The 25945-nt window shown below is 43.2% G+C and overlaps 1 protein-coding gene across 6 annotated transcripts in view; it reads left to right on the forward strand.

The window, feature by feature from the left end:
* LOC106569352 (arf-GAP with GTPase, ANK repeat and PH domain-containing protein 3) overlaps positions 1 to 25945 on the forward strand; it is a 300794-nt gene that overhangs the window by 192670 nt on the left and 82179 nt on the right. For all 6 annotated transcript variants that reach the window (XR_006758793.1, XM_045694203.1, XM_014140651.2 and 3 more), the window contains exons 5-9: positions 3292 to 3433; positions 3994 to 4128; positions 9005 to 9132; positions 10064 to 10219; positions 16345 to 16431. Coding sequence is in view for 5 of the 6 variants with exons in the window: in XM_045694203.1 (XP_045550159.1) it covers positions 3292 to 3433; positions 3994 to 4128; positions 9005 to 9132; positions 10064 to 10219; positions 16345 to 16431 (648 nt within the window). In the remaining variant the exon portion in view is untranslated. The remainder of the gene's footprint in view (positions 1 to 3291; positions 3434 to 3993; positions 4129 to 9004; positions 9133 to 10063; positions 10220 to 16344; positions 16432 to 25945) is intronic.

Below are 25945 nucleotides of genomic sequence, written 5' to 3' on the forward strand. Positions count from 1 at the left end.
AACAACACAATGTAACTCCAAGTCAATCACACTTCTGTGAAATCAAACTGTCCACTTAGGAAGCAACACTGATTGACAATACATTTCACATGCTGTTGTGCAAATGGAATAGACAATAGGTGGAAATTATAGGCAATTAGCAAGACACCCCCAATAAAGGAGTGGTTCTGCAGGTGGGGACCACAGACCACTTCTCAGTTCCTATGCTTCCTGGCTGATGTTTTGGTCACTTTTGAATGCTGGCGGTGCTTTCACTCTAGTGGTAGCATGAGACGGAGTCTACAACCCACACAAGTGGCTCAGGCAGTGCAGCTCATCCAGGATGGCACATCAATGCAAGCTGTGGCAAGAAGGTTTGCTGTGTCTGTCAGCGTAGTGTCCAGAGCATGGAGGCGCTACCAGGAGACAGGCCAGTACATCAGGAGACGTGGAGGAGGCCGTAGGAGGGCAACAACCCAGCAGCAGGACCGCTACCTCCGCCTTTGTGCAAGGAGGAGCAGGAGAAGCACTGCCAGAGCCCTGCAAAATGACCTCCAGCAGGCCACAAATGTGCATGTGTCTGCTCAAACGGTCAGAAACAGACTCCATGAGGGTGGTATGAGGGCCCGACATCCACATGTGGGGGTTGTGCTTACAGCCCAACACCGTGCAGGGCGTTTGGCATTTGCCAGAGAACACCAAGATTGGCAAATTCGCCACTGGCGCCCTGTGCTCTTCACAGATGAAAGCAGGTTCACACTGAGCACGTGACAGACGTGACAGAGTCTGGAGATGCCGTGGAGAACGTTCTGCTGCCTGCAACATCCTCCAGCATGACCGGTTTGGCGGTGGGTCAGTCATGGTGTGGGGTGGCATTTCTTTGGGGGGCCGCACAGCCCTCCATGTGCTCGCCAGAGGTAGCCTGACTGCCATTAGGTAGCGAGATGAGATCCTCAGACCCCTTGTGAGACCATATGCTGGTGCAGTTGGCCCTGGGTTCCTCCTAATGCAAGACAATGCTAGACCTCATGTGGCTGGAGTGTGTCAGCAGTTCCTGCAAGAGGAAGACATTGATGCTATGGACTGGCCCACCCGTTTCCCAGACCTGAATCCAATTGAGCACATCTGGGACATCATGTCTCGCTCCATCCACCAACGCCACGTTGCACCACAGACTGTCCAGGAGTTGGCGGATGCTTTAGTCCAGGTCTGGGAGGAGATCCCTCCAGGAGACCATCCGCCACCTCATCAGGAGCATGCCCAGGCATTGTAGGGAGGTCATACAGGCACGTGGAGGCCACACACACTACTGAGCCTCATTTTGACTTGTTTTAAGGACATTACATCAAAGTTGGATCAGCCTGTAGTGTGGTTTTCCACTTTAATATTGAGTGTGACTCCAAATCCAGACCTCCATGGGTTGATAAATTGGATTTCCATTGATTATTTTTGTGTGATTTTGTTGTCAACACATTCAACTATGTAAAGAAAAAAGTATTTAATAAGATTATTTCTTTCATTCAGATCTAGGATGTGTTGTTTAAGTGTTCCCTTTATTTTTTTGGAGCAGTATATATATATTCTCTCTCTCTCTCTGTATGCATGTATACATGTATCTACAGTTAAAGTCGCAAGTTTACATACACTTAAGTTGGAGTCATTAAAACTCGTTTTTCAACCACTCCACAAATTTCTTGTTAACAAACTATCGTTTTGGCAAGTCGGTTAGGACATCTACTTTGTGCATGACACAAGTAATTTTTCCAACAATTGTTTCCAGACAGATTATTTCAGTTATAATTCACTGTATCACAATTCCAGTGGGTCAGAAGTTTACGTAAAGTAAGTTGACTGTGCCTTTAAACAGCTTGGAAAATTCCGGAAAATGATGTCATGGCTTTAGAAGCTTCTGATAGGCTAAGTGACATCATTTGAGTCAACTGGAGGTGTACCTGTGGATGTATTTCAAGGCCTACCTTCAAAGTTAGTGCCTCTTTACTTGACATCATGGGAAAATCAAAAGAAATCAGCCAAGACCTCATAATTTTTTTTTTTTACCTCCACAAGTCTGGTTCATCCTTGGGAGCAATTTACAAATGCCTGAAGGTACCACATTCATCTCTACAAACAATAGTACCCAAGTATAAACACCATGGGACCACGCAGCCGCCATAGCGCTCAGGAAGGAGACGTGTTCTGTCTCCTAGAGATGGACGTACTTTGGTGCGAAAGTGCAAATCAATCCCAGAACAACAGCAAAGGACCTTGTGAAGATGCTGGAGGAAACGGGTACAAAAGTATCTCTATCCACAGTAAAACGAGTCCTATATTGACATAACCTGAAAGGCCACTCAGCAAGGAAGAAGCCACTGCTCCAAAACCACCATATAAAAGCCAGACTACGGTTTGCAACTGCACATGGGGACAAAGATCGTACTTTTTGAGAAATGTCCTCTGGTCTGATGAAACAAAAATAGACATGTTTGGCCATAATGACCATCGTTATGTTTGGAGGAAAAAGCCAAAGAACACCATCCCGACCGTGAAGCACGGGGGTGGCAGCATCATGTTGTGGGGGATGCTTTGCTGCAGAGGGACTGGTGCACTTCACAAAATAGATAACATCATGAGGAGGAAAATTATTTGGATATATTGAAGCAACATCTCAAGACATGAGTCATGAAGTTAAAGCTTGATCGCAAATGGGTCTTCCAAATGGACAATGACCCCAAGCATACTTCCAAAGTTGTGGCAAAATGGCTTAAGGACAACAAAGTCAAGGTATTGGAGTGGCCATCACAAATCCCTGATCTCAATCCTATAGAACATTTGTGGGAAGAACTGAAAAGGTGTGTGCGAGCAAAGAGGCCAACAAACCTGACTCAGTTACACCAGCTCTGTCAGGAGAAATGGGCCAAAATTCACCCAACTTAATGTGGGAAGCTTGTGGAAGGCTACCCGAAACGTTTGACCCAAGTTAAACAATTTAAAGGCAATGCTACCAAATACTAATTGAGTGTATGTAAACTTCTAACCCACTGGGAATGTGATGAAAAAAATAAAAGCTGAAATAAATCCTTCTCTCTACTATTATTCTGACATTTCACATTATTAAAATAACGTGGTGATCCTAACTGACCTAAAACAGGGAATTTTTACTTGGATTAAATGTCAGGAATTGTGAAAAATGGAGTTAAAATGTATTTGGCTAAGGTGTATGTAAACTTCCGACTTCAACTGTATGTTGGTGCTTTTTTATGTGTTGAATCGTCCCAAGCCTATTCTTGTGTTTGGTCTCTGTGTCCCCTCCAGTTTGCAGCATGGGTAGACGCTGTGGTGTTTGTCTTCAGTCTGGAGGATGAGATCAGTTTCCAGACAGTCTACAACTATTTCCTGCGTCTGTCCAGCTACAGGAACACAGCAGAGGTCCCCATGGTCCTGGTTGGGACGCAAGGTATTTAATTTGAACCTTGATTTAACCAGGCAATTCCCTTAAGCTATGGATATTGTTTGGATTGTTTGTTTCATCCCCAACTGAAGGAGAGGAGATTCAGCAGTACTTCAAGGACAATGAAATTAAATACAAAAGATTCTTTATAGCTAAAAGTTTATCCAATGCGTTTCGGCTTTTGGTCTTCATCTGGCTTTTTACAGAAGTTAAACAGAATGAGGCTTTTATAAATTAAGGGACCAATCACAATGAGTATACAAAAATAATGTTAGACATGGGACAAAAGTGGTAGTTTGTGGCTTAGCGGAAGCCAGTTGTTACCATACAACGGACATAAATCATCTGAACTGAAGTAGGGCTGGGAGTTTTTTGACCCTGACTACATGCCCTGACCAGGAACAACTCTGGGCCTTAGTTTTAGGCTAGACTTGAGACTTTAGTGTTAATTTTCATATACAGAATCCCCCAAATGACATTTTCTCAAATGAAAAAGGACATGTAAAGCCTACTGTATATTAGTCAAAGTGACTACAGTCTTGTTGGTGCTTTTTGTATCTCCCCAGATGCCATCAGTGCTGCCAACCCCAGAGTGATCGATGACTCGCGGGCGAGGAAGCTGTCCAACGATCTGAAGCGCTCCACCTACTACGAGACCTGCTCTACCTATGGCCTCAATGTGGAACGAGTCTTCCAGGATGGTGAGGGCTGGGTTACTGGGCACTGGGGAAGTACTGTAGCTAGGCCATCATGTCACTGAGTACTTTATTTCTGGTCCTGGAATGGCATTAACGCAACCATTTCAATGAATCAACTAATATCCAATCCCTTGATTAACTTAATAGCTGAATGGGGCGTGTCAGTGCTGGGACAGAAATGTGGATCCCTGCGATCAGGAGTACATAATGCTGGTCTTCAGTGTACCGTTGTAGAGGCCAACATCCACCCATCGTGTTTCTATTGCTATCCAGTATCCAATCTTCCCTAGTAGATGATTTAGCCATTCACACTACTGAATGGCAATGTTATGTCAATGGGAAAGACATTGGTAAGGGATATATAATGGGGACTCTGTCAACACAGTGCCAATAGCCAAGAAGAACCTTAGTCAACAAATGATACAGCTCTCAGAGAGAGAAGATTCTAGAAGAAGGCAGATGTTTTACGTGCCCACAACCAATTGTTTTTTTGTTTGTTTATTTTGTACATAATGTTGCCGCTACCGTCTCTTATGATCGAAAATAACTTCTGGACATGAGGACTGCGATTACTCACCATGGACTAGCAAAATCATTTTTTTCCTTTAATTAGTCTGACGAGCCCGACACGAACAATATACTGCTTTCTCGGGAACAGGCCCAGATCCCCGTGAGCTGCGTGAAGAGGAGGCAGAGAAAAAGGGGCCAGAGGGCGGGCTGCCTTCTGAGAATTCGTAGGCGATCAAATAACCCCTACTTCCTTCCATTCTGCTAGCAAACTTGCAATTTTTGGAGAATAAAATAGATGACCTACTCGGAAGGTTAAACTACCAACTAGACATTCAAAACTGTAATATCTTATGTTTCATGGAGTCATGGCTGAATGACGTCACTATGAACATACAGCTGGCTGGTTATACGCTGCACCGGCAAGATAGAACAGCGGCGTCTGGTAAGACAAGGGGCGGCTGAATATGTATTTTTGTAAATAACAGCTGGTGCACGATATCTAAGGAAGTCTCGAGCTATTGCTCGCCTGAGGTAGAGTATCTCATGATAAGCTGTAGACCACACTATCTACCTATCTACTGTAGCTGTTTAAATACCACCACAGTCAGAGGCTGGCACGAAGACAGCATTGAATGAGCTGTATTCCGCCATAAGCAAACAAGAAAACGCTCACCTGAGACTTTAATGCAGGGAAACTTAAATCCGTTTTACCAAATTTCTATCAGCATGTTAAATGTGCAACCAGAGGGAAAAAAACTCTGGACCACCTTTACTCCACACACAGAGACGCATACAAAACTCTCCTTTGCCCTCCATTTGTCAAATCTGACCATAATTCTATCTTCCTGATTCCTGCTTTCAAGCAAAAATTAAAGCAGGAAGCACCAGTGGCTAGATCAATAAAAAAGTGGTCAGATGAAGCAGATGCTAAGCTACAGGACTGTTTTGCTAGCACAGACTGGAATATGTTCCGGGATTCCTCTGATGGCATTGAGGAGTTCACCACATCAGTCATTGGCTTCATCAATAAGTCCATCGATGACGTCGTCCCCACTGTAACCGTACGTACATACCCCAACCAGAAGCCATGGATTACAGTCAACATCCGCACTGAGCTAAAGACTAGAGCTGCCGCTTTCAAGGAGCAGGACTCTAACCCAGAAGCTTATAAGAAATCCCGCTATGCCCTCCAACGAACCATCAAACAGGCAAAGCATCAATACAGGACTAAGATCGAATCGTACTACACTGGCTCTGACGCTCGTCAGATGTTGCAGGGCTTGCAAACCATTACAGAATACAAAGGGAAGCACAGCTGAGAGCTGCCCAGTGACACGAGCCTACTAGACGAACTAAACTATTTCTATGCTCGCTTTGAGGCAAATAACACTGAAACATGCATGAGAGCACTAGCTATTCCGGAAGACTGTGTGATCACGCTCTCCGCAGCCGATGTGAGTAAGACCTTTAAACAGGTCACCATTCTCAAGGCCGCAGGTCCAGACGGATTACCAGGACGTGTACTGTGAGCATGCGCTGACCAACTGGCAAGTGTCTTCACTGACATTTTCAACCTCTCCCTGTCCGAGTCTGTAATACCAACATGTTTTAAGCATACCACCATAGTGCCTGTGCCCAAGAACACTAAGGTAACCTGCCTAAATGACTATTGACCCGTAGCACTCACATCTGTAGCCATGAAGTGCTATGAAAGGCTGGTCATGGCTCACATCAACACCATTATCCCAGAAACCCTAGACCCACTCGAATTTGCATACAACCCCAATAGATCCACAGATGATCTATTGGGGTGGTTATAGATCTATTGCACTCCACACTGCCCTTTCCCACCTGGACAAAAGGAACAGCTATGTGAGAATGCTATTCATTGACTACAGCTCAGCGTTCAACACCATAGTGCCCTCAAAGCTCATCAATAAGCTAAGGACCCTGGGACTAAACACCTCCCTCTGCAACTGGATCCTGGACTTCCTGACGGGCTGCACCCAGGTGGTAAGGGTAGGTAACAACACATCCTCCACGCTGATCCTCAACACAGGGGCCCCTCAGCGGTGCGTCCTCAGGCCCCTCCTGTACTCCCTGTTCACTCATGACTGCACGGCCAGGCACGACTCCAACACCGTCATTATGTTTGCCGATAACACAACAGTGGTAGGCCTGATGACCGACAATGACGAGATGGAGGTCAGAGACCTGGCAGTGTGGTGCCAGGACAACAACCTCTCCCTCAACGTGATCAAGACTAAGGAGATGATTGTGGACTACAGAAAAAGTAGGTCCAAGCATGCCCCCATTCTCATCGACAGGGCTGCAGTGGAGCAGGTTGAGTACTTCAAGTTCCTTGGTGTCCACATCACCAACAAACTAACATGGTCCAAGCACACCAAGACAGTCGTGAAGAGGACACAACAAAACCTATTCCCCCTCAGGAGACTGAAAATATTTGGCATGGGTCATCAGATCCTCAAAAGGTTCTACAGCTGCACCATCGAGAGCATCCTGACTGGTTGCATCATTGCCTGGTATGGCAACTGCTCGGCCTCCGACCGCAGGGCACTACAGAGGGTAGTGCGAATGGCCCAGTTCATCACTGGGGCCAAGCTTCCTGCCATCCAGGACCTCTATACCAGGCGGTGTCAGAGGAAGGCCCTAAAAATTGTCATAGACTCCAGCCACCGTAGTCATAGACTGTTCTCTGTTTAGGGGCTCGTAACTAAGCATTTCACTGTAAGGTATACCTACAACTGTTGTATTCGGCGCATGTGACTAATACAATTTTATTTGATTTCATTCTCGGTTCAGGGAGAAAGCGTCTCTGAATTTACCAAGGTCATGACAATCTTAATTTGAACACAACAACATTGTCCTGGTTACCACAGTACATTTAGCCAAAAAATATGATGGGTCCACACTCAGAAAGATGTTGCATAAAACTTACTTCAGTTTTCAATATTTTACATTTGTTTTACTACATCAGGATAGCATACGCTGACATTCTGGCTTAACAGCCTTCTTCAGTGTGTAGGTACAGCACATCTTTCAATAACTCTCATTTACTCTCCAAACACTCTCTTTACCAAACGTATGAATACAGTGAGTGTACAGAACATTATGTCTACCTGCTCTTTCCAGGACATAGACTGACCAGGTGAAATCTTTGGTCTCTTATTGATGTCACTTCAAATCTACTTCAATCAGTGTAGATGAAGGGGAGGAGACAGTTTAAAGAAGGATTTTTAAGCCTTGAGACAATTGAGACATAGATTGTGTATGTGTGTCTTTCAGAGGGTGAATCGGCAAGACAAAATATTTAAGTACCTTTTGAACGGGGTATGGTAATAGGTGCCAGGGACACTGGTTTGTGTCAAGAACTGCAACGCTGCTGGGTTTTTCATGCTCAACAGTTTCCCGTGTTTATCAAAAATGGTCCACCGCCCAAAGGACATCCAGCCAACTTGATCCAACTGTGAGAAGCATTGGAGTCAACATGTGCCAGCATCCCTGTGGAACACTTTTGACACCTTGTAGAGTCCATACCCCAATGAATGAGACTGTTCTGAGGGCAAAAGGGGGTGCAACTCAATATTAGGAAGGAGTTCTTAATGTTTTGTACACTGTGTACATAACGCAGTGTTCACTTTTCCCTTTTGTTGTTTGTTAACACAAGGAGCCTTGTTGGTTCTGCACTGTTTTAATTACTTCCTTTTAAGTAATTATAAGACGTGAACGTGTTTTGAGCGGCTTCTCCATTCTCCATGCTACTTTAGCCGTCAAGAGCGATACACTCCCCAGCTGTTGGACATATTTAAACTCGTCTCTCTACTTCGGCCCTCATTCACGTCATGCAGAATCACAGATCTCCCTCCTGCTGGAGTCTATAGAGAACGCTACGCTGTATGCATGGCCAATCATGTCCCTCTATACTGCACATGACAGGCTCATTTGGTTAACATCACACCACAGATCTCCCTGGGTTGAAGACAGGCTCATTTGATTAACATCACACAGATCTCCCTGAGCTGTAGACAGGCTCATTTCTCCAAACAACATACTGCAGCAGTATATTCCCTTGGAAATGGAGATGCTTTGTATCTCTGGAGAACTGTATAAAGTTAAGTTTCATCTCCCCATATGTAACGCATTACCTGATTTAAAGATAATTGTTCTGAAGTGGTTGTTAATATCAGTAGTAGACTTGTTGATATTAGAGTTGTCATTGTGGAGTTATCCTGAGTTATACCTATCCTGAAAGTCATTGTACCCAATAACAGAGTCGTCAATTGACCACTTGTTGTTGTTGATTCCTAACTCTCTGTTGTTTGTCTGTGTCTCATTCTCTCCCACCCAGTTGCCCAGAAGGTGGTGGCTCTGAGGAAAAAGCAGCAGCTGTCTATTGGTCCGTGCAAGTCCCTGCCCAACTCTCCCAGCCACTCATCAGTCCCCAACGCATCCATCCCCTCTGTGCATATTAACCAGGTGAGGCCACACATCCTGAATATTTCTAACTAAGGCCAGGAGTATTCCTGGTTACGTGACCTGACTCAGGGACCTAGTTTTAGTTGTAGGTTATTACTAGGTCCCTGAGTTGTTCCTGGTCAGGTTATGTGGTCAGAAAAAAACAATGGGCTACTTCTGTGAAAATTGATACTTGCAGAAAGACATAGGGCTGTACACTAGTGAAGATATAGATAGGCTGGACAGGCTGGACACTACTGAAGATATAGATAGGCTGGACAGGCTGGACACTACTGAAGATATAGATAGGCTGGACAGGCTGGACACTACTGAAGATATAGATAGGCTGGACAGGCTGGACACTACTGAAGATATAGATAGGCTGGACACTACTGAAGACTTAGATAGGCTGGACACTACTGAAGACTTAGATAGGCTGGACACTACTGAAGACTTAGATAGGCTGGACACTACTGAAGATATAGATAGGCTGGACACTACTGAAGATATAGATAGGCTGGACACTACTGAAGATATAGATAGGCTGTGCACTACTGAAGATATAGATAGGCTGGACACTACTGAAGATATAGATAGGCTGGACACTACTGAAGATATAGATAGGCTGGACACTACTGAAGATATAGATAGGCTGGACACTACTGAAGATATAGATAGGCTGGACACTACTGAAGATATAGATAGGCTGGACACTACTGAAGATATAGATAGGCTGGACACTACTGAAGATATAGATAGGCTGTGCACTACTGAAGATATAGATAGGCTGGACACTACTGAAGACATAGGGCATACAGGAGCCTACGTAAACTACAGTATCTATGGTGTTTCCGCTTTCCCAGATCCTGCCTTTAACTGACCAGTCTGTTCTCTCTGTCTTTTTCTCCATCTTTCTCTTTCCATCTTGGTCTCTCTTCCCTCCCTCCTCCAGTCGGCGAACGGCGGGGGTGCGTTCAGCGACTACTCCTCCTCTGTGCCCTCCACTCCCAGCATCAGCCAGAGGGAGATGCGTATCGAGACCATTGCTGCCTCCAACACGCCCACACCCATCCGCAAGCAGTCCAAGCGCCGCTCCAACATCTTCACTGTAAGTATGCGGCAGCTGATGCAAAGCAACACCCACTCACATTACTAGAGGGCACAGTACCGCACACACACATACTGTCCACTAGACGGAGACAAAGACAAAGCTACCCTTTCTGGCTGTTTCAAATACAGGCACAAAAAGCCTTCCTGGCTTTACTCTTTATACAAGCAACTAAAATGGGTAACGGGGACAAAAAATAATAACAATATGGTTGTCGGTTACAACTTGGGTTGTATTTTGAACCCATACTATGAAAAAAAGCGTATTTTTTTTTCATTTCTTATTTTAAAGCAAATATCAAAGCTATAAGCACTGTGGAGAAATATCTCAGCTTTTTTAAACCTTTTTTTATGTTGGTGACATTTTTCTTTACTTTCCAATTGGAAGTAAATGAGCGCATTAATTACTCATCTTTCACTTATACCCTTTTCCTGGCCCCACTGTCTCAATCTATGGCCTCCCTCCCTTCCCTACCCCTCTTATTTTTACTAGATCCTTTCTTTGCAGTGACTCCCTATTGGGGGAGAGAAGGGGTGAGGCAAGGCTACACCTCACTAAAGCCAGCAATGCCGGTTCCCTTACCCGGCCACACTAAACTGAACTAAAAGTCAGGAACATAACCCTTTCAGTCAGTACAGAGTCAGATAATGCATGCTCTCCCTCTCTCCCCCCTCCACCCCTACCTTACTGTAGGTATCCCTACCCTAGTTTTTCCATCTCTGACTTTAGCCTTTTGACCTTTGGCCACTACCAGTGTACTTACCACAGCTTGCCCTGCTCCCATTACCTATACTTATGATAGCCCTAGTTAAACTTTTATCCTTACTCTAGCTTTAACCCAACCCCAATTTCCCTTATTCAATCCTGTGGCACAGCTCTAACCTTCCCTACCTTTGAGACCCTTGCACTAACCACTGTACTTTTCACAGCCTCCTTTTCTTTTACCTCTACCTCTCCCTTCTTCCCTAACCCCAGCCCCCTCCTGCTCCAATCTGCGTTCATCCCTTCCCCAGCTCCCATTTCTACCTCCCCCTTCTACCCTAACCCCAGCCCCCTCCTGCTCCAATCTACGTTCATCCCTTCCCCAGCTCCCCTTTCTACCTCCCCCTTCTACCCTAACCCCAGCCCCCTCCTGCTCCAATCTGCGTTCATCCCTTCCCCAGCTCCCCTTTCTACCTCCCCCTTCTACCCTAACCCCAGCCCCCTCCTGCTCCAATCTACGTTCATCCCTTCCCCAGCTCCCCTTTCTACCTCTCCCTTCTTCCCTAACCCCAGCCCCCTCCTGCTCCAATCTGCGTTCATCCCTTCCCCAGCTCCCCTTTCTACCTCCCCCTTCTACCCTAACCCCAGCCCCCTCCTGCTCCAATCTGCGTTCATCCCTTCCCCAGCTCCCCTTTCTACCTCCCCCTTCTACCCTAACCCCAGCCCCCTCCTGCTCCAATCTGCGTTCATCCCTTCCCCAGCTCCCCTTTCTACCTCCCCCTTCTACCCTAACCCCAGCCCCCTCCTGCTCCAATCTACGTTCATCCCTTCCCCAGCTCCCCTTTCTCTTACCTCTACCTCTCCCTTCTCCCCTAATCCCAGCCCTGTCCCTTTGTCTAACCAAGCTCAACCCTGACCCCAGCCTTCCCACATCCTCCCCCTCTCTAACCTCTCCCATCTCCCCTTACCCCAGCTACTGTGGTAGCCACCGCTGGGCTCCAGGCTCTGGGCAGCAGAGCAGGCTGTGTGTCAGTTAGTAGCGCCCCTTGTCTTCTCCCTCCCCCTGCTAGGTAGTGACTAACCCTGTCCACCAGAGAAATGAGCCTCTGCCCGTCTGCGTCATGGAGATGCCCAAGCACGCCACCTATCCCGTGTGGGTGCCCGAATGGCAGGCCGAGCGGGAGTTTCAGCTCATGACCTTCTGAGGAGCGGCAAGTGGGAGGGCAGGAGTGCCAGGGAGGGGCGGAAGAGGGGTGGAGGGGGGAGGGGGTCGACGACTCTCCGTATCCCAAATGACACTTCAAGAGCAAGGAAGACATTGCCATTTTTACAATACAAGAGAAAAAACGAAATAGTTTTGTTTACCAAGCATTCACTTTAAGACTACACCTTCTCACCTTGCTTTTTCATCAATCTCAGTTGAGAGGACCTCTTGAGGACACAGAATTATTTACGTGCCGTACACAATACAGTAGTCCTGCACATCTCTCTCTGGCCACACATAGTTGCAAAGACAGTATTATAAAACCTGCAATGCCACCTCTTCTAGTCATAGTAGTGGGTAACTGTGATCCCTAACCGTTTTTGATTCAGTTGGGGAGTTGTGGTCAGGATAGAGACAAAGCCTTAACATCATGGGTTATTTTAATAGGTTATACAACACAATAGTGTCTGTTTCTCTCTCAACCCTTTTGATTTCACATTCCTTTTCTTCAAAGTGTTTTGTGGGCATTTTGACTTGATAGACCATTCAAAAGCACCCAAACCAATTAGAAACAACACTGTGGCTAACTTTGCGGTCATATTCATGAAACCACTTGTACTCACAGTTTTGCTAGTTAGAATATTCAGACACCTTTTCCCAAAATATTTCAGTATGGTATATTTCACTTTGGAGATTTAAGTAATATGACCACAGCTCTATGATACATTATAAAGCACAATTTATTACTCTTCTCCATCGCTAGTCAAAGGTCACTGAGCGAAAATGTAGAATACCACAGTGACCACTTAAACTTCTCTGTATCCAAGTGCACAATCTGATGATGCCATGCTGTCTGTCCACATTTTTTAGCTTTTGGGATTACTTCAAAGCACTTCAGATATCCCCGTACTGATTATTCAAATAAAATAAAATTGTATTGGTCACATGCAGATGGTTAGTATATGTCATAAGCATTTCGCTACACTCGTAATAACATCTCCAAACCATGTGTATGTGACCAATAACATTTTATTTGATTTTGATTTGTCTAATCAGTATTTGGGATATCTGAAGGGCTTTGAAGTCATCTCAAAAGCATTTTTTAATTTTTTTTATTGCAAATATGAATATCATTGATTTCAAGGCTACCTTGAAAACATTTGGACATTTAGCTTTGTAGTACATTGCAAATTGACAGGTGAATCTGCCTCTATTGGAGCTTTTGATAATAGTTTTAGGGTTATTTTATTTCTCAAAGGTCCTAAAAGCTTTACTCAGAAAGATGTTGGTTTATCCACCATGTCTTTTCACCACCTTCATCACCAGTCAGTTCAGTCTAACCAGCCATAATCATCACCCTCAACCCACTTCTGTCATGACTAGTAATGGCCACTAGGTGTCAGCTGAGTACACAGAAATCCTTTCCAAGTGCTTCCATGGTTTAGTAACCACATCAATAGGTTTGAGGCATTTTTGTTCTTTCTTTATTTTCATAATCATTGTCATGATGAATTGAAGAGTACCTTTTTGCATATCCCCCCCCCCCATTTTGTCACATCTAAACCTCATAGCCATCAACTCTCATGTATAATTGTCAGCCATTTTGTATACATGTTTTTAGTTCCTTCCATTACTTTTGTATGTTTTACTGGATGTCCACCCTTAAGAAAAAGAAAAAAAAGACGGTCTGGAATGTTTTTTCTTTTCGATATTTGCAGATTTCTGCTACTGTCCCCAACCTTTCTTCATCAAAAAGGGCTTTCTAACTCCTTCCGCATTAGAAGTGCTCTGTGGAATCAAAAATCAAACCGCATTGCACCCTAAAATGAGTTGTCCCTCTGGCCTGTCATTCCCAATAGGGAGGAGTGATGCCTAGGGACTAGAGCGTTAAAATAGTTTTTGCTGCTTAACCCTTGTGCCCCCTTTGCATCCTGGGTAATGCATGATGCACTATGGAAACCATACAGCTTTGTGACAAGACAACAAGTAATGTTGGACGTTTGGGAGTCAGTTCATGGTCAAAGTGAAAAACTGTCATATTCACACACTCTGGAGTGTGACAGAATGTAGGGACTCTTCTCTGCTGGAAATGCCCCCCCCCCCAGTCCTTATACCCCGCCTCCGTACTTCAAACTTTCCACCCATACAAACAGTCTGTGTACAGTTAAGTCATGCTTGGAATTATGATTCAACCACTCAAAGGACACTTCCTCTTACATGACATCACTTCTCTCTTACATGACATCACACTGCTTTTTGCCATAAAACGAGGACTCGAGGGAAGGTTGCAAAATTCCGTCAACCTTCAATAAATTCCCTGGTTTCCCCAGGATCCCGGTTGGAGGGTTCCGGAATCAGGAGATAATAAACAGGAAATCCAGAAAACTCCAACCAGGATTTCTGGAAAACCAGGGAATTTATTGAAATTTCCCAGAATTCTGCAACCCTAACTAGAGGTGTGAAGTACGTTCATTTGTTTACTTCCCTCTTTCTTTTTATTGCTTTTCTTTCATTTCTCTTTCTTTACAAGGAAAGTCTTGAATGGACTTGAATATGTGGTCAACTTAAATAAGGGTATGTTAGGGGTGATGTTGGATAGTTTTATGAAGGCCTTCATAAAAATAAGAGTAGGGCGTCAGGGAGAAGTGGTATCATACAGAATAATGAATAACGAATGGCAAATGGATTGCACCGACTTGTATGAATGTAGTTTCTATTTATTTAATTTGACTATGATTTTGGAATTATTAATTTCTCCATTCTTTATTATTGATATTTATTTACTTGTTTTCTTCTTTATTCATTTATTTCAATTTGGGTTTGGTATGAAGATTATGAACTTATTCCATAATCGCTTTTATATCATTTACGTATTGAAAAATATAAGACTGCTGTATATCTTGTATTGTATTTTATTTACAATGGTACTCTATAGAAAGTATATGATATACATATGAAATATATAAAAATAAAAAAAGATGCCTTTATTGTCCATCCTATATTTTGTGGGAACTGCAATGTTTGGCTCATTATGTTGATCTTATTTGAAAGTGAAACCTGTGACTTAATTTGTATGGTGTCTGTATAGAAACAAAAATGATCAGAATAAAACAATAAAATGTTGAAAATGATAAACCAGAGTTGGTTTACTTGAACTCAGACTCTACCTCTCTCCATTGGTGATTGATTGGGCATCCCTTCATCCTGTTCTGTGTGAGATCATAACAGTCTTGTCTGTTGGTTATGAGTGACATTTCCTGTACTTCACCTGTTAGTCTGTGCTTTGGGGATCTTCTGTGTACAAGTACTCTGTTTGTCATAACATGGGATAATACTGTATGTTCACTGCTTGACTATTTTCCCTGCACAGTCTGTCATTTGAAATGTCATGTATTTGCAGCAGGTGTTGGTGAAATGTGCTGCTGCACCTGTTCACTGATGGGTTCCACTGTTGTTTATAATGAACATGTTTAACAGCACCTGTACTTCTAACCCTCACTGTGGATGAATTGAAATGCATTTTCCCACCTGGTGTTTCAACAGGAATTTCACAGGTTTAAGATTGGAAGGAAAAGCTACATGAAATTCCTATTTGATAACTTTCTTTGTCCGTCTTGTATAATAACCTTCTCTCCCCCTAACCTGCCTTTTCTACTTTTTATTGCGTTACAACTTGACTTGTCAATGGATCTATGCAAAAAGCCCCTGCTGGCCTTAGAAACTTGATTTGGGACTGATCTGGAAGGGCCCACTGTGGGCCTGAGAGAGGGGTGTTCCTCTCAGATCTGGAAGGGTCCACTGTGGGCCTAACAGAGGGATGGATCTCCCATGGGTTTACAGGACTGAGTCATGACTCAATGTCGTCTTTTGGTCTACTACCTATTATGTGTTGAGATGTTTCTTATGTTCTGGTCTGTTCTGGTCTGTTCTTTTTTTATTACTGCACGCACGTTGATGTTCCCGCTGTATGTTACGCTGGTCTGCTTGTTTGTTTAGCTTTTGTTGTTGTTGAGAATTTTGTTTTGCGATGTTGAGTCTGCCCCCCCAAACCCATCTCCAGACACACACGATCCACACACCCCAACCTCCAAACATTCTTACCTCTGACCCCCATGCCCACCTTGATACACGCACCTCACTCAACTCCCACCCCATCTCCCCCTCGCCATGGTTTGTTGCAGTGACTGACTGACTGACTGACTCTCTTGTTTCCTTGCAGTCACGGAAAGCCAACAGTGAACAGGCAAAGAACACTGACAGTAAAACAGATAGCATAGGCAGTGGAAGGGCCATACCCATCAAACAGGTGAGTGTCTCGCTCTACTACTACACTAGTCATAGGTTGTGTCTGAAATCACACCATATTCCCTATATAGTTCACAACTTTTGCCAAGGGCCCTGGTCAAGAGTAGTGCACTATATAGGAATAGGGTGTCGCTTTTGGCACAACAATAGTTTTCACGTAAGTATAGCACATTCACTGTGTAAGTAGCACATTTCTGCCTGTTAGTGCATATATACAAATTTATATTTGACAAGTTTTGACCATAGATATGATCTGGGCAGTGTGTTTGCATAAGTGTTCAGGAAATGTTTAGTGTGAGTGGGTAGAGTCAAACAAAATTACAACCATTAGATGGTGCTGTGATGCAACATTATGAATAAGAGAAACCAGTAGTACTAAGGGTTCTCAGAATTACATGAAAAAGAACATCAGAGAATTTTCCTGCACAGATATCAAGACATGCACATCATAATCTTTAGATTATGTACTTACTGGATGTATAGATGTCAGGTTGGATGGGTTCAAAGATTTAGACAGGCACTATTGGCCAAAGCAGTTGTCAAATGTTATGCGATCATATTCTGGTATGTTTAGGTGTCACATATTGACATGGTATTATTTTCAGCATTAGAAATTTTTCTGCCAATGTAGCTTGTAATGTCTCTCTGAATATTGTGGTATGCTATATATCCCTCAGACATATTTTATGGTACTTTCTCGTGTTATTAGAAAAAAAAACTAACTTTGTTGTCTCTTCATTTTACAAGAAAATACAAGCGTCTAAATCTGATCATCATAGTTTACTAGTACCCAAAAATCTATTTCAAAAACACTATGAGCAAATATAACAATGCATTAAAACACTTAAAGCAGTAATGTGTAAGAATCATGAGCCTAGGCATGTAACCAAGCTCCAAATATGGTTTTCAGTCTACAGTCTTTAATATTAATTTCCTTTTCTTTTTAGAAGTTCAAAATATGCTAAAAACCCCTATGAAGTGCAGTAGAATAACACTTCACATTGAGTATGGGTAATTTGTTTTAAGGGTATAACTTCGAACCAGGATGAGGAGTCATTGACACATTCATTATTCTCTGCTGATTGTATGAGGGCTTTTAGAAAGGGTCAGCATCCTTATCCTAGAATTATCCTTCTGAACCAGGAATTATGGGAATGGTCAGTGTACACTTAATTTTAAACGTGATAGGCCAAGTATTCCCTGCTGTTCAGGATGCTGTCCACTTTTCTGGACATTTAGAAAGAATACAAGTATAAAATCAATGAAATACATGGGAAATATTGGTAAATGGAGAAAATAACTTTGAATTTCCATTTGTTCCCAATGAGAATGTAACTGTAAATAGAAAAGTGCATTTCCTAAAGAAAGTATGGTGTGCTTGCTAGCTTTTTTAGGGTGTGCTTGCTAGTATTTATGGTTTTGAAATTTTAATTGACTGATTGGATAGCATCAGCTAGCTTGAACATGTGAGCATTGGTTTGGTGTCTCTAGCTTGAATGGTTCAAGAGTTACTGTTTCTGGATGATTTTATGCAACTGTATGCAAATTTATATAGTTAAAGTTGATACAAGTTTTTAAGAATTTGAAGTTAGGATAGCCTGAACATGAGAAAGTTGGTTTGGTGTCTCTAGCTTGAACAGTTCAAGAGTTACTGTTTCTGGGTAATTTTATGCTAATTTATGCACATTTATATAGTTATAGTTGATAAAGATAGCCTGAATGTTAGGATAGCCTGAATGTTTTATAGTTTGTCTTGTAGCTTAATTGGCTGAGGAGCAGGACCGTTTATAATAGCTACCACTGTATTCCTATGTTAATTTATGCTAATTAGAAATGGTTATAGTGCAAAAATATGTATGGTATCGAAATTATTTTCACAAGCAATCTAAGTATGTTCAGTCTGAATATGCCAACGTTAGTTTGGTTTTGATAGCTTAAAATGTGTAAGAGCAGTGGCAAATTCAAATACTTCCTTTTCAAGCCTATGGAGCTATTATCAACACTTAACATTTTATAGTTCAAAAAGTATTAATAGTTTTAAAAAGTATTTGACAAGTGCACGATTCCAGACCGGTCTGCACATTTTAAAGTTTGAATGGCGTTTCTAGCTGAAACACTTGAAGACTAGGTACGTTACAGTCTAAACTGTTACCATATGAAGCACACAGAGAATCTCACTGCCGATAGGTACTTATCACAGTGGGAGGCCATTCCTTCTCTTGCTAGAACACAAGTGGTACCTGCTGCTTGCCGACCCGGTAGTGAAGAACCTACCGTTTCTACTTGTAGAATCACAATGCTCATCAGTGGCCAACACTTGATTTTGAGCCAATCACAGAGCTTGAACCCCCACATTGGGGATCCAACAGGAGTGACAGCAAAAAGTTAAAAAAGACGGCATTTTATCCATACATCCACGGTTAAATGTCACGAGCCAGTCACACTTCATATCAAATGTACTGTATGCTATGGGATGGTATCTAGTTAAGTGCACATACGCAATGCACACAACACTAAATACTTCCTCCAAGCTAGATAACCACTAACTATTACTGTATTAAAATTACACCACAATGGATTAGTTTACATGAAACAGCTGCCTGTGTTAGCTGCCGAGTTAGTGCAGTGTCCTTAGCTAGCTAGCTATATTGTGTTAGCTAGCGAATATGCTAACATTAGCTAGCTAGCTAAACATTTGGCTGTGGGCTGGCACTGGCACTATGGGATTATGGAGAGTGAATTAAATTGTTTCTTCATCATCTGTGGCCATCTGGCTAGTATCAACAAGGGCTTTCTACAAAATAGCAACATTAGCACAGCTAGTTAGCTAACATTTGGAATCTACAGTGACTTCAGAAGGTATTCATACCCTTTGACTTATTTAATATTTTGTTGTGTTACAGCCTGAATTCAAAATGGATTAAATATATGTTTTTATCACCCATCTACACACAATACCCCATGATGACAAAGTGACATGTAAAATAAAAGCATTTAAAAAAAAAATTGAAATACAGAATGAACTAATTTACATAGTCACACCCCTGAGTCAATACTTTGTAAAAGCACATTTGATGGTGATTACAGTATTTTGGGGTAAGTCTCTTAGCTCTGTCAAGTTGATTGTTGATCATTGCTAGACAGCCATTTTCAAGTCTTGCCGTAGATTATCAAGACGATTTAAGTCAAAACTGTAACTAGATCACTCAGGAGCATTCAATGTTGTCTTGGTAAGCAACTCCAGTGTATATTTAAGCAATAAGGCACAAGGGGGTGTGGTGTCTATGGCCAATATACCACGCCTAAGGGCTGTTCTTAGGCACAACGCATCATGGAGGCCCTGGACACAGCCCTTAGCCGTGGTATATTGGCCATACACCACAAACCGACGAGGTGCCTTATTGCTATTATAAACTGTTTAGCAACATAATTAGAGCAGTAAAAATAAATGTTTTGTCACACCGTGGTGTACGGTCTGATATACCACGGCTGTCAGCCAATCAGCATTCAGTGTTCGAACCGCCCAGTTTATAATTGGTCTTGTATTTTAGGTTATTGTCCTGCTGAAAGGTACATTCATCTCCCTGTGTCTGATGGAAAGCAGGTTTTCCTCTAGGGTTTTTTCTTATGCTTATAGCTTTATTACGTTTCTTTTGTCCTAGTCCTTGCCGATGAAAAGCATACCCATAACATGATGCAGCCACCACCATGCTTGTACTCTATGCTTTTCATTTGCAAGGACTGGGGAGGTTTTTAGGATAAAAGAAACATAATAAAGCTATTAGCGTAATGATGTGTTGTATTTGATTTGCCACAAACCCAACACATTGTATTCAAGACAAAAAGTTAATTTCTTTGCCACATTTTTTGCAGTATTACTTAGGTGCCTTGTTGCAAACAGGATGCATGTTTTGGAATATTTTTTATTCTGTACAGACTTCCTTCTCTTCACTTTGTCATTTAGGTTAGTATTGTGGAGTAACTACAATGATTTTGATCCATCCTTAGTTTTCTCCTATCACAACAATTCAACTCTAACTGTTTTAAAATCACCATTGTCCTCATGGTGAAATCACTGAGAGGTTTCCTTCCTCTTTGGCAACTGAGTTAGAAAGGATGCCTGTATCTTTGTAGCGACTGGGTGTATTGATACACCATCCAAAGCCTTATTAATAACTTCACCATGCTCAAAGGGATATTCAGCTTCTCCTTTTTTTTGTACACATCTACCAATCGGTGCCTTTCTTTGCGAGGCATTGAAAAACCTCCCTGGTCTTTGTGGTTGAATCTGTGCTTGAAATGCTCTACTTGATTGAGGAACTTCACAGATCTGTAACACAACAAAATGTGGAGAAAGTTAAGGGATGTGAATACTTTCTGAAGACACTGTAGACCATAAATTGCAACACACATGGACATGCATTGCCAAACAACACTACTGCCACCTTCTGGTTTGGAGTATTTTAACAAGGCTGAGTGGATGACGGCTTCAAGTTCTTTGCTGTGTGAACACAAAAGAGGTGGACTGCCAACGCTGTTCAGAGGTGCTAAGTACTGTCGGCATGCAAACGTTTGACAATCTTACCGGTATGTCTGAGCTATACATTTATGGCTGTTTTATTGCCATTGAAATGCATTGGAAGCTCATTTTAAATATTGCTGTAGTACATAAAGTATAAATGCTATGAAAAGTGTTTTCTCAAGAAATCTAAGTTGGGGCAGTCTGCATGTTTAAAAGTTGGTTTGGTGTTAATATTTTACTGTAAGCTGTAGATTGGGCCGAAGAAATCAAATAATAATAAGAGTATGTAAGAAATCTAGAGTTGTCCTTTGCTTTCAGCAAGCACATCTAATGATCAGCAAAATTCTCCTCCATATCAGTGACCAGGTTTAAGTCAGGTTTAAGTCAGGTTTAAGGGGATTAGGCCACCAGTTACTGTAAGCTCTCCCATTGATTCCTCCTATCTGATTATGGCCTGAAGTATGGCCACTTCCCTGGGTGGGTATCATAGCACCTTCAGACAATAAGATAAGACCAGCTCCCGTCCCATGATCTACCCAGGCAGGGTAGGGGGGGTGTATTAAGAGTAGCTGATGGCCTGACCTAGCCAGTCAAATGCACAATCAGGAAGATCAAAGTGTCAATGTGAGCTTAATTACCCCCATTGGGCAAATTACACACTGCCTGCCTCCCTCCCCTACCCCTCTTCCTCCCCTCCCTCTGTCCACCCCGACCCCCCCCCCCCCATATATAAAAATGGTAAATAAGGGCAACAATGCACTCACTGCCGAGGAGCTGTCGACATTAGACTTTTCTTCTTGCCCTCTCTCTTCTCTCTATTCCCCCCTTTCCCAAACCCCACTTCTCTTGCTTCTGTTCTCCTCCGGCTGGCTGTCACAAAGGCCCAGGCTATCACTCAGCCACCGTGGCAGGATGCAGATTTTTTTCCATGAGCGTGACAATGGAAAGGGAAGATACTATCTCCTCTGTGTAGATATGACAATTGTCTGGACACGGAGAGCGCGTCTGGTGATCGGCCTGTCTCCTTATGTCGCACAGCCTGAACATGGTGATCATGGTTGAGTGTGTGTGAGTCTGGGAGAGAGAGCGGGAGGGAAGGAAGGAGAAACAGAAGGTGAAACGCAATAAAAAAAATAACGTCTGTTCACGACATGCCCCCATTCACTCTATTATTGCCATGATATAATAAAACTATTTGCTGTAAGTGATCAATTCATTCTTCTAATATTTTTTTTCATTATTCTCATTGTTTTAAATGGCAGTTATTTTGCTATCGTTTCTGACAGGTCAATTAGTTAAAATGTGTTTGTGTAAAAAGTTCCTATATTGGACTAATACGGACTAATATTAATCCTCTCAGTATTATTATGGATCTTTTCAAACCAGTGATGAATTTGTGTTGGTCCACTGATTACATGTATAGATTTCTGGCTGGTTCAATAAGGACAGGAGATGTGTAACATTATTTGTGTGTAAAACATGCATTACACCGTCCCCAGAGGCCTTGTGACAGCACCATTTACTTCATAAGATCATAAAGCCATTAAAATGTGTTTTCAGTTATTTTATAGACCAAATCATGGAAAAAATTGTTTGTGCACACTTAGATCAATGCCAATCTTAGTCATTTAATAGGCCAGGCTTTCAGTCACAAAGACAAAATCATGAAGAGTATGGGTGTGAAAGAGCAGGTTTCGCACAAGCTATTATAAAGATGTTTACAAAATCCATCTTTGAAATGTCACTAATAACAGCAGTATGTAATTGTATGTGTTGGGTAGTGATTATAAAACTTCAAGACAAGATCATCACAAAAACCTCTTGATAGTGATGATTAAAGGCCTGCTAGGGCCCTTTAATAGGGTGGTTATGGATGTGTTTAGCAAAGCAAAATCAAATCGAAGTTTATTGGTCGCGTACACAGATTTGCAGATGTTATTGCATGTGCAGCGAAATGCTTGTGTTTTTAGCTCTAACAGTGCAGTAATACATAGCAATACAAGACAATACACACATAATCCAAAAAGTTATCAGAACGAGCCATGTCAGAATCCCGAATATGTAAGGGAGAATCAATGAGGGGCTATGCGTTCTATGGAAAATAATGAACGCTGTGGAAGGCGTGTTCCACGGCGCGCTAGCGGAGTGGAACTGACCTTCCACTAGCGTGGCGTGGATCAGTCCTTCCACAGAGTTGCATTATTTTCCAGAGAACTGATAAAGCCCTGAGTTGATTATCCCTTTTATACCATTAGCTATAATTTAACACGTTTGCTGCTAAAAATGTGTTCATTTGCCGGTAGAAATGTGTTCAACATCAACTAAAGTAGCTAGCAAGTTTACTAGATAGCTACAGTAGTTGCCGTTGTAACCAAACAAACAGACTTGCTAGTTTAACTAACCAAGCCATCAGTCCTAGCTTGCCATTATTAAAATCGAATGCAACAATGCCAATAGTGTTTTCGATTCGACTTTTGCTTTCAAAAGTTGCTCAAACATAGAATATGTAAGAATGAACTATACCCATTTGAATTCTACTGCAAATATACTGTGCGTAATGGGGAAATAATGCACGCTCTAGAATGCCCTTCAAGCCTATCAGAAACGAGTATTCAACAATGCCATGGTATAAAAATATATACGGTATATATAATGGTGTGCATAATGGTGTGTATTAACAGTATATTAATAGAAAAGGTGTGTATGGCAGTAGTTATATAGGATGAGCCATGACTAGAATACAGTATATACATATTAAGTGGATTAAACAGTTATGCAAACATTATTAAAGTGACCAGTGTTCAATGACTAGGGCAGTAGTCTCTAAGGTGCAGGGCAGAGTACTGGGTGGTAGCCAGCTAGTAACAGTGACTAAGGTTTAGGGCAGGATACTGGGCGGAGGCCGGCTAGTGGTGACTTTTTAACAGTCTGATGGCCTGGAGCTGTTTATCAGTCTCTCGATTCCAGCTTTGATGCACCACTACTGTCTCCACCTTCTAGATGGTAGCCGGGTGAACAGGCCGTGGCTCGGGTGGCTGAGGTCTTTGATCTTCTTGGCCTTCCTGTGACACTGTGTTCTGTAGATGTCCTGGAAGGCAGTGTGCCCCCGGTGATGCGTTGGGCAGACCACACCACCCTCTGGAGAGCCCTGCGGTTGTGGGTGGTTGCAGTTGCCATAGAAGGCGGTGATACAGTCTGACAGAATTCTCTTGACGGTGCATCTGTAGAAATTTGTGAGGGTCTTAGAGGCCAAGCTGAATTAGTTCAGCCTCCTGAGGTTGAAGAGGCGCTGTTGCGCCTTCTTCACCATGCTGTCTGTGTGGAGGGACCATTTCAGGTCCTCAGTGATGTGCACGCCAAGGAACTTGAAGCTTTTGACCCTCTCCATTGCGGCCTTGTCGATGGTAATGGGGGTGTGCTCTCTCTGCTGTCTCCTGTAGTCCACAATCAGCTCCTTCATTTTGTTGAGGGAGAGGTTATTTTCCTGGCACAACTCCGCCAGGGCGTTCACCTCCAACCAGTAGGCTGTCTCGTCGTTGTTGCTAATCATGGCTACCACTGTTGTGTCGAAAGCAAACTTGATGATTGAGTTGGAGACTTGCATGGCCATGCAGTCATGGGTGAACGGGTGGTACAAGGGGGCTGAGCACCACCCTTATGGGCCCCCCGTGTTGAGTATCAGTGTGGAGGAGGTTTTGTTGCCTACGTTCACCACCTGGGGTCGACCCCTCTGGAAGTCCAGGACCCAGTTACACAGGGAGGGGTTCAGACCCAGGGTCCTGAGCTTAGTGATGAGCTTGGAGGGCAATATGGTGTTGAAGACTGAGCTGTAGTCGATGAACAGCTGTTGGGGTGGTATGCGTATTGTAATGGGTCTAGGGTGTCAGGTAAGGTGGAGGTGATATGATCCTTAACTTGCCTCTCAAAGCACTTCATGATGACAGAAGTGTGTGCTACGGGGCTATAGTCATTTAGTTCAGTTACCTTCGCTTTCTTGGGTATAGGAACAATGGTTGACATCTTGAAGCAAGTGGGGACAACAGACTGGGATGTGGAGAGATTGAATATGTTCGTTCACACTCCAGCCAGCTGGTCTGCACATGCTCTGACAACGCAGCTTGGGTTGCCTTCTGGGCAGGTAGCCTTGTGATGGTTAAAACTTTTAAATGACTTACTCACGTTGGCCACAGAGAATAAGAGCACACAGTCCTTGTGAGCTGCCGGGGCCCGTGTCGGCGGCTTGATGTTGTTTTCCTCGAAGTGGGTGAAGGTGTTTAGCTTGTCCATGAGCGAGTCGTCGGTGTCCACGACGTGCCTGGCTTTCCCTTTATAATCTGTGATTGTCTTGAGTCCCTGGCACATACAGTATGTCTCATGTCTAAGCCATTGAATTGAGAATCCACTTTGTCCCTGTACTGTCGTTTTGCTCTTTGATTGCCTTAGGGAGGTCATGGCTGGTCTGTTTGTAGACGTCCATGTTCCCAGTCTCTTTGCCATGGTTAAATGCGATGGTTCGCGCTTTCAGTTTTGCTGTTTTTGGTTCCAATCATCACAGTGGGAACAACATCCTCTATGCACTTCCTGATGAACCCATTCACCGAGTCAGTGTATACGTCAATGCTATTCTCCGAAGCGACCCAGGACATTTCCCAGTCCTCATGACCAAAACCATCTTGAAGCATAGATTCCGATTGGTCAGACCAATATTGCACAGTCCTTACGACGGATGCTTCCTGCTTAAGTTTCTGCCTATAGGTGGGGAGGAGCAGAATGGAGGTGTGATCTGATTTGTCGAAGGGAGGGTGGGGGAGGGCCTTGTAACCATCCCGGAAGGGAGAGAATCAATGATCCAGAGTCCTCGATGCACGTGTAGCACAGAAGATGTGTTGATAGAATTTCAGTAGCGTTTTCCTCAGAATTCCTTTATTTAAGTCCCCAGCTACTATAAATGCTGCCTCAGCAGGGTATAGAGCTCCTCTCTCTGGGCATACAG

This window comes from Salmo salar, chromosome ssa14 (assembly GCF_905237065.1).
Source record: "Salmo salar chromosome ssa14, Ssal_v3.1, whole genome shotgun sequence".
NCBI lineage: Eukaryota > Metazoa > Chordata > Actinopteri > Salmoniformes > Salmonidae > Salmo > Salmo salar.